General features: G+C 36.0%; 1 protein-coding gene across 2 annotated transcripts; it reads right to left on the bottom strand.

The window, feature by feature from the left end:
- Positions 1 to 11,715: 11,715 nt before the first annotated feature.
- LOC122307756 lies at positions 11,716 to 13,040 on the bottom strand. Of its 2 annotated transcripts, none has more exons than XM_043120838.1 (3): positions 12,668 to 13,040; positions 12,088 to 12,436; positions 11,716 to 11,982 (listed from the first exon to the last, which is right to left on the bottom strand). In XM_043120838.1, the coding sequence occupies exons 2-3, from the start codon at positions 12,411 to 12,413 to the stop codon at positions 11,928 to 11,930; spliced, it is 381 nt and encodes a 126-aa protein (XP_042976772.1). In that variant the 5' UTR covers positions 12,414 to 12,436; positions 12,668 to 13,040; the 3' UTR covers positions 11,716 to 11,927. The 2 variants fall into 2 exon arrangements, with proteins under 2 accessions (XP_042976772.1, XP_042976771.1); XM_043120837.1 differs by having other exon boundaries at positions 12,632 to 13,037.
- Between the last annotated feature and the right edge of the window lie 1,257 nt (positions 13,041 to 14,297).

Genomic DNA, 14,297 nt, shown 5'->3' with positions numbered 1-14,297 from the left:
GCTTTCCGGGCATGTTTCAACAGGTACAAATGATTGTGATTTTTGTTATCTTTTACGATTATATGGTGCTTTCTTATTGATTTTATGGCGTAATGTTTGCATGTACTTCTTTCTTTCTACGTTCACCCTTCCCTCTTCTTGTGTTATTAAGCTTTTTATTTATTGAAAACAAAAGTCATGTTTTGCCCAACTGAACTGAGGACCTTTCATGCATGCACCTTGTCGTCAAATCACTCAAAGCAGCTGAGTAAGCTTGTTGATTGTGGAACTTTTGGTTGTTTCTTCTCTCTGTAAGGGAAACATCATTACATCAGATTATTCTCAGACGTAAAAAAATGTTCTGTTCCTGTTATAACGAATACCATGTAGTTATCTCCAAGAACATAATAGGGTAGTTCGAGTCTTTGCCTTCTATAATAAGGATGAAATCTTACTGTGTCACTGAGCAAATTGTCTGTAACGGCAAAGTGTTGGGAAATCTTGCTGTTTAATTTTAACCGTGAAGTGTTCAGTTCAGCTTATTGGTGATGCGTGAGAACTGAGACGAGTGGAAAACTAGTTTCCAAATTTATCTTCTTGCATGCCATTGCATAGTTTCTCTAGGGTGCTTTTACAAGTTTTTTCATAATTTCAGGGGTAATTGTTAAATTCAGTAGCTTGTGGAGTGATTAAAAGTTGGATGGTAGTTTGAGGGAATTCGTGTAACTGGCGAAGTTTGAGGGGTAAGTTCCAAAGGCAGCATGAGCTGCTTACCACGGCTTCATCATAAGGTTATTCAGGCTATAAACATAATCTGGGACAAAATTTCCTAGATTTTCCGTTACTATGACAAGTTATATTTCAAATAGGCAAGCTCGGGCACAGACATGATGGCGCAGGACACTTGCTACGTAACAGAATTATTTGCACAATTTTCTTTCGTCTCACTGGTTGAATCCCGTCTCAGGATCAAAACATGCACTTTATTAATTAATTAAAAACTCTCTTCAAATCGTACAGTTAGATCCTTGAATAGGCCCATCAAAGTGCCTGACTATAAAAACAATCAAAAGATGAACTAGGACTCAAATATGATAAAACACCTGGGAATTATCCCTTATTAAATCAACTTAAACTAGGACTCAATTATGATAAAATTGATATGGGAATTATCCCTTATTGAATAAACTTAAAATAACTATTGGCTAAGCCTGATTGATAACTACTACGTAACTCCATCAAATTATCCATTCAACGCCGTTGAGTCCTTCTTGCCCTTGGACTCCGTCAATTCTCTTCGCCTCCAAAAGAATCCGACTCCGATGAATGCCGAGATTGATAAAACTTGGTACAAATTAGGAGCAAGACGTTGAACTTCCTCTGATTTTAACCAGCAACAATCGGATAATGGTCTATTCTTCCACTTGACCAGAAATTTCTGATATCCACCGCGCCTTGTTGACACTACTTGATCATCTACAATATCTTCGATGGCCTCGTTGCAATTCTTGGGCAGCGTCACTGTTGTGGTTTCCTCCCCTGGCATGGAATCATCCCCTGAATAAGGAGTCAAATCCTCCACATTGAAAATGGGACTAAACTACATTTCCACTGGAAGTTAGAGTAGGTATGCTTTTGGACCCAAACGTCGCAGCACCTTGAAGGGTCCAGCTTGTCGGGAATGCAGCTTGGTCAGAGGTACTCATGGGAATCTCTCAGGCCAGATTTTAGTGAGAACAAAGCCTCCAGGATGGAACTCAACATGCCTACGTCGACTATCTACACGTTGGTTATATTTTTCATTGCTGCGGCTATGCGATCACGCGCTTCTTGATGGATTTCCTGTAAGTGCTTACAGAAATCAGTGGCTACTTCGCTAACTCTTGGAGGTAATAGCAGTAGGACAAGATCCAAAGGCGCTCTCGGCTTAAGCCCTGTGACTATTTCAAAAGGTGACCGACCCGTGCTGCGATTAACTGAATTATTAATAAGTGAATTCAGCATGTGGAAGGAGGAGATCCCAAGTGGCACCATGGTCTGTAACAAGCTAGAGCAGCAAGTTTCCTAGACTCCTGTTGACGGTCTCCATTTGTTCATCGGTCTGTGGGTGAAATGCACTAGAGAATTGAAACTTGATTCCCGTCTTGTGCCCATAGTGTTTTCCAGAAAAAACTAACAAATTTAACATCACGGTCGGATGTGATTGTTTTGGGTATGCCATGCAAACGCACCACTTCTGAAAAAATATAGCAGCTCTCGGTAAGACCTTAGTTCTTGATTCCTTTTGTGAAAATATTAAATGCCAAAAAACTTAAATTGGTGTAAAGAATAAATTTTATGATTTATATCTTTTAGCACTTCTCATGTGTAATTCAAACTACACTTCGATAAATAAATTCAAAGCATAACATATTTAATTAATTAAATAAAATATAGAATCCTGATTTAATCTTATGATCATTAATTCTGGTATACATGAAAGAAATTATCGGTTTTTATTTTTGGAAGATTTGGATAGTGAGCATTCACATCCGAGTGAACAGATTTTTCCTCAAATTTTAGCTTCCCTAAATTTTTTCCTCAATTTTGCTAATCTTTTCAAAACCTTCTACATCTTACTTCCTATTCTTTCTTTATTCTATTAAAATAATATTTCTTTATTTTTTCTACTCATTTATTTGTACATCTTTAACTACTTTTTTTTTTGCTTTCGGGGAAAGAGTGGAAGAAATTTTTTAACTTTTGTTTTTCATATTTTCGTAATTATTTAATTATTTGTTTACCCATATTTTCAATTTTTCATCTATAACGATTTTTTTAAATTACTTATCTTTCTAAAGGATAATATTTTTTAAAATTAGTACTTTTGTAACAATAATATTTAAAAAATCATACTTTCACAAATGGTTAAAAGAAATTTTGATCATCTCTATGGTGACATTTGTTTTTTCAAATTTCAATTATAACAAATATGAGTATGAGAGAAACTATATATGATTGGAAGAAGAATTTGTTTTATGGATTAGAATAAAATATTTATAAAAATGATTTAGTGATGATTTAGAGAGCTATTGTTCAAATCCTAAACCCTTTCCTTAAAATAGGCAATCGGATGGATATAGATTTTTGTCAAAAAGTTAAAATCTTTTACTAAAGTTTAGAGAATTCGATGGTATAGTCATTTAGATATTCTGAGATGAGTTAAAATGAAAGTTAAAAATTAAATAATGAGTAAGATTTGACACTTTGAATATAAAAAATGATTTGACACTAGGACACCAATCACGAGTCACCACCCTTTGCAAACGAGCATCAAGCAATGATTGAGGATCCAACGATGACTCTGAATAAAAAGAAAGGAAATGACTCTACATAAGGTGGTCACCGCCGATTGAATTTTTTATATTTATTATTTATTTAATAGTTAAGAGTATTTTTTTAATAAATTTATAATTTCTATTTTCTTAAATATTTAATAAATTTAAAAAATATTAAAATAAAAAATAAATAAAAGACAAAAAACTTTTACCTTTTTGGTCACTCTTGCGGTCGCCTCCCACTAGCACCACTCAAAAGAATTATAATTCTGTATGGTAAAATACTATTCTCACATAAATTTCTTATCGAAAGTTTTTACCAAATTGTATTTTATTTTTTTAAATAGGTTTTTACTTCATGATTAGGAAATTGTTTTTAAATAAATTTGTGATTTTTTTTTTATTTTTAAAAAATATTTAGATAGTTTTAAAAAATATATATATATTTTTTTTTTATAGAAAAAAGGAAACAAATGATGTTGTTCGGTGAGGATTATAGAATCCTATGTGGGCATAGCACTTCCCATTGTGTATACTTCCTAGTCAATGCGCTGGCCCAGTCGACAGCTATGGCCACCGCATCAGTTTTTGAAACTGAGGTTGTCATTAGATTAAACCAAAGATTGAATACAAGAGGGGATAGCATCCACAGTCACGATGCTATTACTAATGCTTAGAGCATCTTTACACAACACGTGAGCTAAGTTGTTACAAGTTCTTCTAGTGTGCCTGGCAGACCAGTTGGTGAAGGAATTCAGAGTGATCTTGGTGTCTCTGATTATAATTCCTGTGTATACGTCTGTTTCAGATGGGGACATCAGGCCATTTACCACTTGTAGAGAGTCTGCTTCTTTTATCACTTCTTGCCACCCGAGTGTTTTGAGGAACATAGAAGCTTGATATGCTGCAAAGGCTTCAGCTAGAAGAGGTTTTGGGAAAAGACTATGGCTCATTCTTAAAGTAGCAAGCACCTTCCCTTCCCAGTCATGTATTACTGCCCTTACTCCCACCTTGCAGTTGAGTTTTTCAATTCCAGCATCCCAATTAAGCTTCAATTTCCCTTGTGGAGGGGCTTCCCATTGAGCCTTAGCATTTGAGTGAGTGGAAACTGCCTGAGCTGGCTGCTGAGATTGGTGAAGATCTACAGTGAGTGACTTGACAGCTTGAGTGATAGAGTTGGGATGTGAGAACTGATTATTGAAGACCAGGTCATTTCTTCTTTTCCAAATAAACCATGCAGTAAGAGCAAATTCTTAGCATATCTTCATCTTCAAGGGACTCGAGTAGGGATTCCAATAGAGCTTTGAAAGACTGGAAAAAGAGGTTGGTTTTTTGTATCTTTTTCCCACATTGACTCCAAACATCTTGGGCAGAGGGGCACTCCCATAAAGCGTGCTCAATAGTTTCAGGTTGGAGTTTGCATATGGGGTAGACATCTTCTTTAGTGACCTTCCTCTGGTAGAGATTGGTTTTGGTAGGGATGGCATTTAAGCATGCTCTCCACAGGAAGGTCTTGTTTGCAGGTGGAGTCTTAAGGTGCCAAATCTTTGTCCAGGGCAACTCTTCACTTGGTCCATCTAAGGATTGTCCCTTCCTTTGGTTCTCCATCTCTATTCTAAGGTGGTATGCTGACTTGACTGTAAAGGAGCCTGTGGTGGTGCATCTCCAGATCATCCTATCTGGTGTAGGGTAAGGACTAAGAGGAATCCTTTTGAGGATATCAACTTCTGCCCTGTTGAAAATGGCTTCTACTAATGGAAGATTCCATTGGTGGGAGGTCTTGTCGATGAGGATGGCAACCTTTGAGTCAGTTGAGAGGAACCTGATGGTGCTCTGAGGTTGGTAGGATGTCTTCTATGGAAACCATTTATCATTCCATATTTCCACTGACTCTCCATCTCCCACACGCCAGATTAATCCTTCCTTCAGTAAGGGTCTTGCTGAGGTGAAGCTTTGCCATAGGAAAGAGGAGTTGTGTCTAGTTTTTACAGAGAGAAAGGAGCTATGTTTGAAGTACTTCTCTTTTAGAACCTTGGCAGCAAGGGAATTAGGGGTAGTTGTAACTCTCCAACCTTGTTTTGCTAGGAGGGCACAATTGAAGTTCTCAAAGTCCCTAAGACCCAGCCCTCCTAAGGTCTTTGATTTAGACATTTGGCTCCATGGTACCCAGTGTATCTTGTGTTCTTGAGCTTTTTGTCCCCACCAGAAGGACCTCACTAGCTTGTTTAATTCCATAAGAAGCTGTTTGGGTAACTTGAAGATCCCCATGTTGTACGTTGGGATTGCTTGGATGACTGCCTTGATGAGGGTTTCCTTGCCTGCCTGAGAAAGCAACTTTGTTTTCCAGCTACTTAGTCTTGCTTGAACTCTATCCAGTATGCCCTTGAAAGACTGAGATCTGGATCTTCCTACAAGGGCTAGCAAGCCCAAGTATTTCTCATATGAGTTGGTCCCTCGGATCCCTGCAATGCTTGTTACTATCTCTCTGGTGTGTTCTCTGGTATTAGAGCTGAAGAAAATTGAGGTCTTGTCCTTGTTCAGTCTCTGTCCTGATGCTTTTTCATAGGAGTCCAGTAGAGAGTAGAGTTGACTCCATTCAATGGAGTTTGCTTTACAAAAAAGGAAGGAGTCATCTGCAAAGAAAAGGTGGTTAATGTGTAGGTGGTGTTTCCTGATAGGCAGACTTGTGATCAGCTTGTTGTGTTCAGCTTGGTTCAAGAGACAACTGAGAGCTTCAGTGCATAAAATGAAAAGGTAGGGGGAGAGGGGATCCCCTTGCCTTATGCCTCGGGAGGGCCAGAAGAAAGGTTGTGCCTCTCCATTGATGATGAGGGAGTAGGACACTGATGACACACACTTCATGATAAGACCAATCCAAGTTGCATAAAACTCCATCTTCTTCATGACAGCTTCCAAGAAGATCCATTCTATCCTATCATAGGCCTTGCTCATGTCTAGTTTTAAAGCCATGAAACCCTCTCTACCTTTCAATCTTGCTTTCATGGTGTGTAGAGATTCATAAGCCACAATGATGTTATCCGTGATGAGCCTTCCAGGCACAAAGGCAGTTTGAGTAGGGGCGATGATGCTTGGTAAAACTGTTTTCAGCCTATTTGCCAAGGTCTTTGCAATAATCTTGTAAAAGACATTGCATAGGCTAATTGGTCTAAAATCTGTGACTGTAGATGGGTTTAGCTTCTTTGGGATGAGAGCTATGAAGGTTTCATTGACTTTTTTTTCCCACACTCCTCCATTTAAGACCTCTAGAGTTGCCTTACAGACACTAGTGTTCACTGTCTCCCAGTATTTTTGGAAAAATAAAGGCAGGGAACCCATTAACCCTAGGGGATCCGAGAGGATTCATGCTGAAGATGGCCTCCTTGATTTCCAATTCAGTGAATTCAGCTGAGAGTTTTAAGTTCATGTATTCTGTAACTGATTGCTTCATGTGGGAAATGCAGTACTCAATGCCTATAGGATGTGAGGTTGAGAAGAGGTTTGTGAAGAAGCTCTGAAGTACATTACATATTTCCTGGAGGTCCTAGGTAATAAGTCCTGACTCTAATTGGATCCTACTGATTGTGTTGGTTTTTTTCCTCTGACTTGAGCACTGTGGAAGTACTTAGTATTTTGATCACCATCTTTTAACCATGCCTGTTTAGCTCTTTGCTTCCACTTTAGATTTTCTTCATCCATGATAACATTTATCTCTTGTTGAACCTTCTTTATTTCCTTATACAAATTGCCTTGGTTTGACTCTTGCAGGTGTTTTAGGAGTTCTGATTTCTCTGTTAACCCTTTCCTTTGGTCCCTTTTTCTGGTTTTACTCCATGACTTTAGTCTGTCTTTGCAGAGGTTGAGTCCTTGTAAGGTCCTATGTAATCTATTTGGGTGGGTTAAAGGGGAGTCCCATGCTTTTTTTATAAGGCTAGTGTAGTCATCATGTATAGTCCAGGCTGCTTCAAATCTAAAAATTCTCTTCTTTTTCCCTCTATGTGATTGGCCTTTGGTCTGGACAAGGATAGGTTTGTGGTCTGATTGTGTGCAATCTAGGTGGTTCACTGAGTTATTGGCAAAATGGTTGATCCAGAGGGTATTCCCACATGCCCTATCAAGCCTTTCCTTAGTGAGTGAATTGCCCTCTCTATTGTTAGACCATGTGAATCTGTCTCCACTAAAGCCCAGGTCATACAGGTTGCAATAGGAGAGTGCATTTCTGAAATGCACCATTTGTCTATAAGGTCTGAAAGAGGTACCAAATTTCTCTCTTTGGTATGTGATTTCATTGAAGTCACCTAAGCACAGCCATGGGTTTACTGCAGGTTTTAACCCCATAAGTAGGTCCCAGCTTCCTTGTCTTTTGGCTGTGTTAGGATGGCCATAAAAACTTGTGACTTGCCATTTGAAAGAGTCAGACGGGTGATTTACCATTGCTGAGATGTGCCAATTAGTGTAATTAAGCACCTCTACCATTCCATTATCATTCCACAATAAGGTTATACCCCCACTTCTACCTCTGCTGTCTACACTGAAACAACTATCAAAACCCAGTCTTGTTTTAATTCTTTCCATTTTGCCTCTTGAGCATTTGGTTTATGTGAGAAAAACCAAATGGGGCTGCTTTGTTTTCACCAAATGGTGTAGTTCCTGGACTGTACGAGGGTTCTCAAGCTCTCTACAGTTCCAGCTCAAGCAGTTCATTTGGGAAGGTGGGGCTGCACTGCAGCCTCCACCAATGTAATTTGAGTTGAGATCATGTCTTGTTGGAGCAGAGTTTTCTGTTTCTTATGTAACATGTTTGCACGGGTGCTAACCCTTCCATGAAAAGTCCTCTTTGTTTTGGTGACCAAAGGGGGATCATTGGTTGTGTTTGTAACTTCAGAGAGGGGGGATGAGAAGGATCGGGCTTTCCTCTTCCATGTTTTGCCTGTGACAGGCTGGCAGGAGGGGTTTTCTTTATTCCCAGGGGTATTCTTGGGAGAGTTGGCCCCTTTGTTTGACTTTTGTAGACCATTTGAAGGAGTAGTCTCAGAAATAAGCATTACTAAATCATCAACAGGAGGGGCTATAGGGTGTAAGGGTATGGGCTAATCACGAAGTGTGGGTGGATCCTTTGAAATTCTAACCTGAGCTAGAGTATGGGGTTCATGTAAGGAGTATATCACATGATCTCTAAGATCAGGAGGGTTACTTGTTGCTGACATCTTCAGGCCTTCCTTGGTATGAGTCGCACCTTCATGGTCCTGGTTGACTCCCTTAAATCCTGCTGCCACTGTCAGGATAGGTGCCTCAGCTGCTGACTTTGACATGGCCTCACCATGACAGGGGCTGCAGTCTCCTTCCCCCTCTGTGCTTCTTCTCCAAGAAGAACTACTGTGCTCTTGGTCTATTGATCCACCGTACTTCTTGAGGAAAGCTCCTTTAGCTAAAAACAGACTAGCTCGAAGCCATTGTTCATATTGCTCCTTTGCTTGATGCTCTGATGGCCTTTCTGTGCAGCTCCCTTTTGCATGTAGTAGGCAACCACATTTGAAACAAAACATGGGAAGCCTTTCGTATTTGAAGGAGAGCCAGTACTGTTTGCTGCCAATCTTCAAGAAACGGCCTCTTGGGAGAGGCTTAGTGATGTTGATTTCAGACTTAATCCTTAAGAAACAACCCCATCCATAACCCTCTGTATCGACTTCCACTTCAAGGACTTTGCCTAGACCAGTCCCCACTATTAAACCGACTTATTTGTTCATACCAGCGAAAGGGAGGTTATGAACTTGAACCCATAAAGGTTCAGAATGGAACTGTAGTTCAGCAAGGGATAGAGTTCCCTCAAATTCTTTCATGCAGACGAGATGTCGGTCAAAAGACCATGGCCTTCCCAGCAGAACCTTTTGCTTGTCGAGTATAGTTGGAACTCAATGAGGAACTGGTTTGCTCCCAGTTCTTTGAAGGTGATCCATCCCTCAGTGTTCCAAAGCTTGGACATAGTTGTTTTAAAAGCTTCTCTGTTTGCAATTATGTCGTTGCAGATCATGCCAAGGAGACAAAGTTCTCCCTTGATGTTTGTGGATAAGACTGCTTCTTCTGGAAGAATAATTTATTCTTGTTCTTCTTCTGTAAGTTTTAGAGATTCCCAACGTCTTGTAAGATCTTTTGCCATAGTCCCAAACTCTCTACAGACTCATGCCTTAAAGACTAATACCAGCACTTCCCGAAAATGGAAAGAGCTGAAGCAAAACCTCATCCTAACGAGGGGAGAGGACCAAAATACTGTTTCGGCCACTGCATCAGTTGGCAGACTACTTTGTTGAAAATTATATATATAGTACTACAGTGACGCTAGAATTCCTTTCAAATATATTCATTTTTTATTTTTAGAATTTTTAAGGTTAAGTTTAGATATTAAACTATTGAGCTGATATTAGATAATCTAAATTAATTTGTAAATAATATTGAAATGTATTTGAATATAAATAAATTAATGTACGTATAAAATAAGTTAAGATGAGTTTAACCGTTCTATAAAAATTTGAAAAGTAATAAATTTTATCAATGATTGATTTTCACATTAGTTGAGTTACTTTTAACAACTAAACACACACTAGTTTCAGTGTATTTTGATTTTTTTTCCTAATATTAAAAAATATACATACAAACAAATTTACTAGTAATAACTTTTTTAAATATTAAAAGAAGAAGAAGAAGCACAAACACAATGAGACACTTTGGGGGGCACATTTGGAGGGCACCCAACCATTTTTCATACTAATAACAAGTGTTACATTCACAAAACATTTCACAAACATAAACTCATAAATTAATATGACTTCATATCATACACTATCTACTTTATAATAAAAGTATTTTTACAATCTAATGTACTATATGAAACCATTTGTTTGTGAATTTACTTTTATGAAATCTCTTTATAATTATAATATTTCTTTATAGTAAGACTAAGGGGATGCTTGAGAAATGAGATGAGATAAGAAATCTGTTAATGGTAATAAAATGGTTTAAATTATGATGTTTTATGGAGTTTTGGAAAATAAGAGAGAAAAAGTTAAATAAAAATATTTTAAAGCTAAATAATTGTTTGAGTATTATTTTTAATATTATTTTTGTTTTAGGATGAAAAAAATTGATTTTTTTTGTTTAAAAATTTTAAAAAATTATAATGATTAGATAATAATTAGATTAAAAATTTAAAAATTTAAATTTAAAAGTGTATATTTGAGTGGTGTTTTGATATTGAGATGTGACGAGATGAAACCATCTCAAATCCATGGGACCAAATGATGATTTTGAATAAAAAGAATTATAAATTGAAAAAACTATAAAGAATTATAATCTTGTCAATTTTAAATGAATATAAATAATAATTGTTGTCAAATTCGTAAATGGTTTTGCTACACATGATCGTAGTAATACTACACATGTTTTAAGTTTTTTTACTTTTTTTTTATTTTAATGTGTAGATTATTGAAAATTAAGAAAAGTAAAATAAAAAGTTAGATAAAAAAATATAAAAGATTAAAAAACTCTAAAGAAATAATAATATTCATTTTTATAATTAGTGATACGCCTAATTCAATGTATAATATAAAATTATTGTAGATAGAAAAAAAGGTAAAACGTAATATTTTATCCAAAATTTGCCTAAAAATTTAACTGCATCAATACAAATGCTGTCATCTAGTTAGAAAAGTAATTAGCGTAATCGGTAGTATTCATGACAATGGGTCCCTCGGTGTGTAAAATTTCTAGAAAAAAAGTAATATGATTGATTAATTAAATGATTTTAATTGGTCAAAAGAACTGAAAACTAGGACCCAAGGTAATGAAGAGAAAAGAGTTACGGACTAGGATTAGAAATTTGAGGTTTGGGACAAATATAGACCCTATCATACGTACGTATCGTGAGAATGATGGATTGACTGGAAACTAATGTTATGTGGAGGAGGTTCGACTTAAAGCAAGAAAGAAATTGAGTATGAGAAATTATTCATGTTTTAGAGACAGAGTTGAATTAATCACGATTAGTTGCGGCAGAATAATACCTCTTGCAATAAACAGTCTAGAAATATCAAAAGAATCCCAAATTAACTAATAAGAGAAGACTAATTCCCAGTGTCATAAGTTGGGTATTTCTTACCAATCGTACCATTAAAGAATATTTTTACGCTGTATGAACCTTGTTAGACGTGTTAATTGGTCACAATTTATAGTGTACATTTATTACGATAGTCCATATTAAGCTTACTTAGGTTTAGTTTATTTTAGTTTATGACTAATTAGTTTATTATGAGCCCACGTGTACGTTTTCTTTTCCCACTCTGTGATAAACTCTGGATTTGAAATAGAAACGAAAGGTCGATTGGCCTCGGTCAAACTTAAGTATCCTAGTGGATAAAGATAAAGATATTTGAAAAGTAATATAAAATGATTTTATAAAAATAAATTTATAGCTGTACATACTGTTGACCAACAAATACACGAAACATTCGATGACTATCACTCTTCCCATGACTCTGGTACAAAACCACAGACTAGTTAGTCCCTCGCGAGGCTAAAGGACTCACGTAGAATGCTTGTCGTCGTCATGTTCAATCACACCAACGGGTATTCGAAACCAATCTACTTCAGAAATGACTTCATCTTTTTCACCGCGCCTTTCATCGATATAACCATCCTGTAACTCAAAAAATAACAGAGCAATCTCTCTCAATCAAAATTCCATCTCCGAAAATTTTATTAGTTGTCCCATCTGAACAAGTTATATTATAAAGGTAATTACCCGTTCATCTGGATCATACTCCCCTGGATCAGATTGTGGGCGATGGTTCCATCCTCGCGTTTGAAGAATATGATTTTCGCATGGTCCCTTATCTGCGATGTCAATATAGGTTCCGTCTGCCGGTCTCCGAGGTAAAAAAGCACTTCTACTAGACGTCCACCACTGTAATCAATCCCCAAATCGGCGTAGCTAATGTAACTGTGCTCACCCGGTTGGATGATTATGTCATCCAACAATTGAAATATGCGATCCACTGTCGCAGTTACCTTCAGTGGTTCGTCAGAATGGTTTTCGAGTCTGGTGTTTCTCGAGAAATAGTTCACCATTAGATCCTGGACAAAACAAACAACTGCAAAACAAAAAATGAGACCGTACTCATCAACGGTAAAATATATATAATTATTGATAACGTTGCAGTGCTTTGCGAAAGGTTACAGGAAGAGGAAAACCAGAGCATGCTAGAGAGAGAGAGGAGACGGGGCATGGGGCTCCGAGGGACCCAGGGCTCCGAGGAATTGAATTGGAAAAGGATAAAAGTAACTACCGAGACAAGGCCACAGAGACTTCCGATGGTTCTGGCCTTAAAAAGTATTTGGTTGCCCAGACAACACCACAGGGACTTCCGATGGTTTGCAAATGTTGCCCGTTGCTTGTTGTTAAGGTTGAATCTTCGGCTTAGATCCGGTTGAAGATCAGACCGGATCTGCGGTAATTTCGTGGGTGACAGAGCTCTCTTGTTTCCGACTGTAAATTCTTTGAGGATGGTAAACCCTCACTTTGATTGGTTGCTGAATAGGTTTTATGTAAGATGGAAGAGGATAGTCATTCACAATAGAAAATTGAACTGGGGGGGTTCCGTGGGCGGGGGCAGAAGGCTTAAGAACCAAGAAGCAGAGGAAGAAAGAAAATGGAGTGAGAGGGATACAATTTCAGTTTACAGAGAAAGCAAGAGATGGTGAGTAAAATATTTATAACAGGAAAATTGAAGAAATTCGTTCAAAAAGTTTTAAAATTTGACATTTATCATTTGATTATATAATAGCCATATATTTTGAGAGTTTAGCTTTACCAAAGGAATATAAAAATAAGGTGATAAATTGACGTGATTTAATATATTAATTCAAATTAATTTATTATAAAATAAATTTTTACAACATGATCTATTACATCTAATCATATTAATTTTATTTATGAGGTAGTTTTTTGAGATTTTTTTTTTAAATTATGTGAATATTACGTAATTAATAAAAAATTATAAATTTAGGTTATATTTGGCTAGTGAGATTGCCTCATACTACTTCATAATTATTCACTATTTTTTCTATACAAAAAAACATTATTCACTATTTTTATTATTATTTACAGATAATTTGTAATCACATTAACATTCACATATGACCTTATTGGTTGAGTGGAGTTAAAATGACTTGTAAATTTCTTAGCTAAAAAATAAAAAAGAATAAAAAATTAAAAAAGAAAAATTAAAATTTGAAAAAAAAAAAAAGAAAAAAAAGAAAAAGGAGATGAGAGTTAGGTTGAGCTGTCAATTTGTGAGAGCAAACTTGTTGCTCAAGTTTGTGGACTTCCAGAATTAATATTAATGTGAAGATTAAAAAAAAAAAAAATAGTGCCGACTGATATCCAGATGGCAAATGTCTCTCCCAAAGTAGGTGGATGGTAGACAATTTTTATTTTTATTTTTTATTTAATAATCAAGTAAATATTTTTAATGAATTTATAACTTTTTTTAAAAAAAAATATTTAATGAGTTGGCTAAACTGGGAAAAGCTGAGTTGGAAACTAATTCATGGTTTAGAAATTGAGTTTAATTATATTACAGTACATTTTACAAATTGATTTAAATTTAGTAAAAAAAAAATCACCAAAATATATACGACTAAAAAACCGTATGGATATGATCTTTTTATTTATTAATCACAAATAAAATCTTCTATTTATTTATTCAATATTAATTATTACGTGTTTTATAGTTTTTTTTTTATATTAGATATATGCCCTTTTTTAATTTTACCAAAAAAAATATTGATGTTTTAATTTTTCATAATTATAATGGATCCAAGATAAAGTGATGCGTGCATTGATACACGACCTTTCAAATAGCAAAAATGATTAATTTTTTTTTATTTGAATTTAATTATTACATGATCACTCTAAATTAAAAATATAATTATAATATATATCTACACACA

This window comes from Carya illinoinensis, chromosome 4 (assembly GCF_018687715.1).
Source record: "Carya illinoinensis cultivar Pawnee chromosome 4, C.illinoinensisPawnee_v1, whole genome shotgun sequence".
NCBI classification, from domain to species: Eukaryota; Viridiplantae; Streptophyta; class Magnoliopsida; order Fagales; family Juglandaceae; genus Carya; species Carya illinoinensis.
This window is presented reverse-complemented; position numbering and strand designations above follow the sequence as displayed.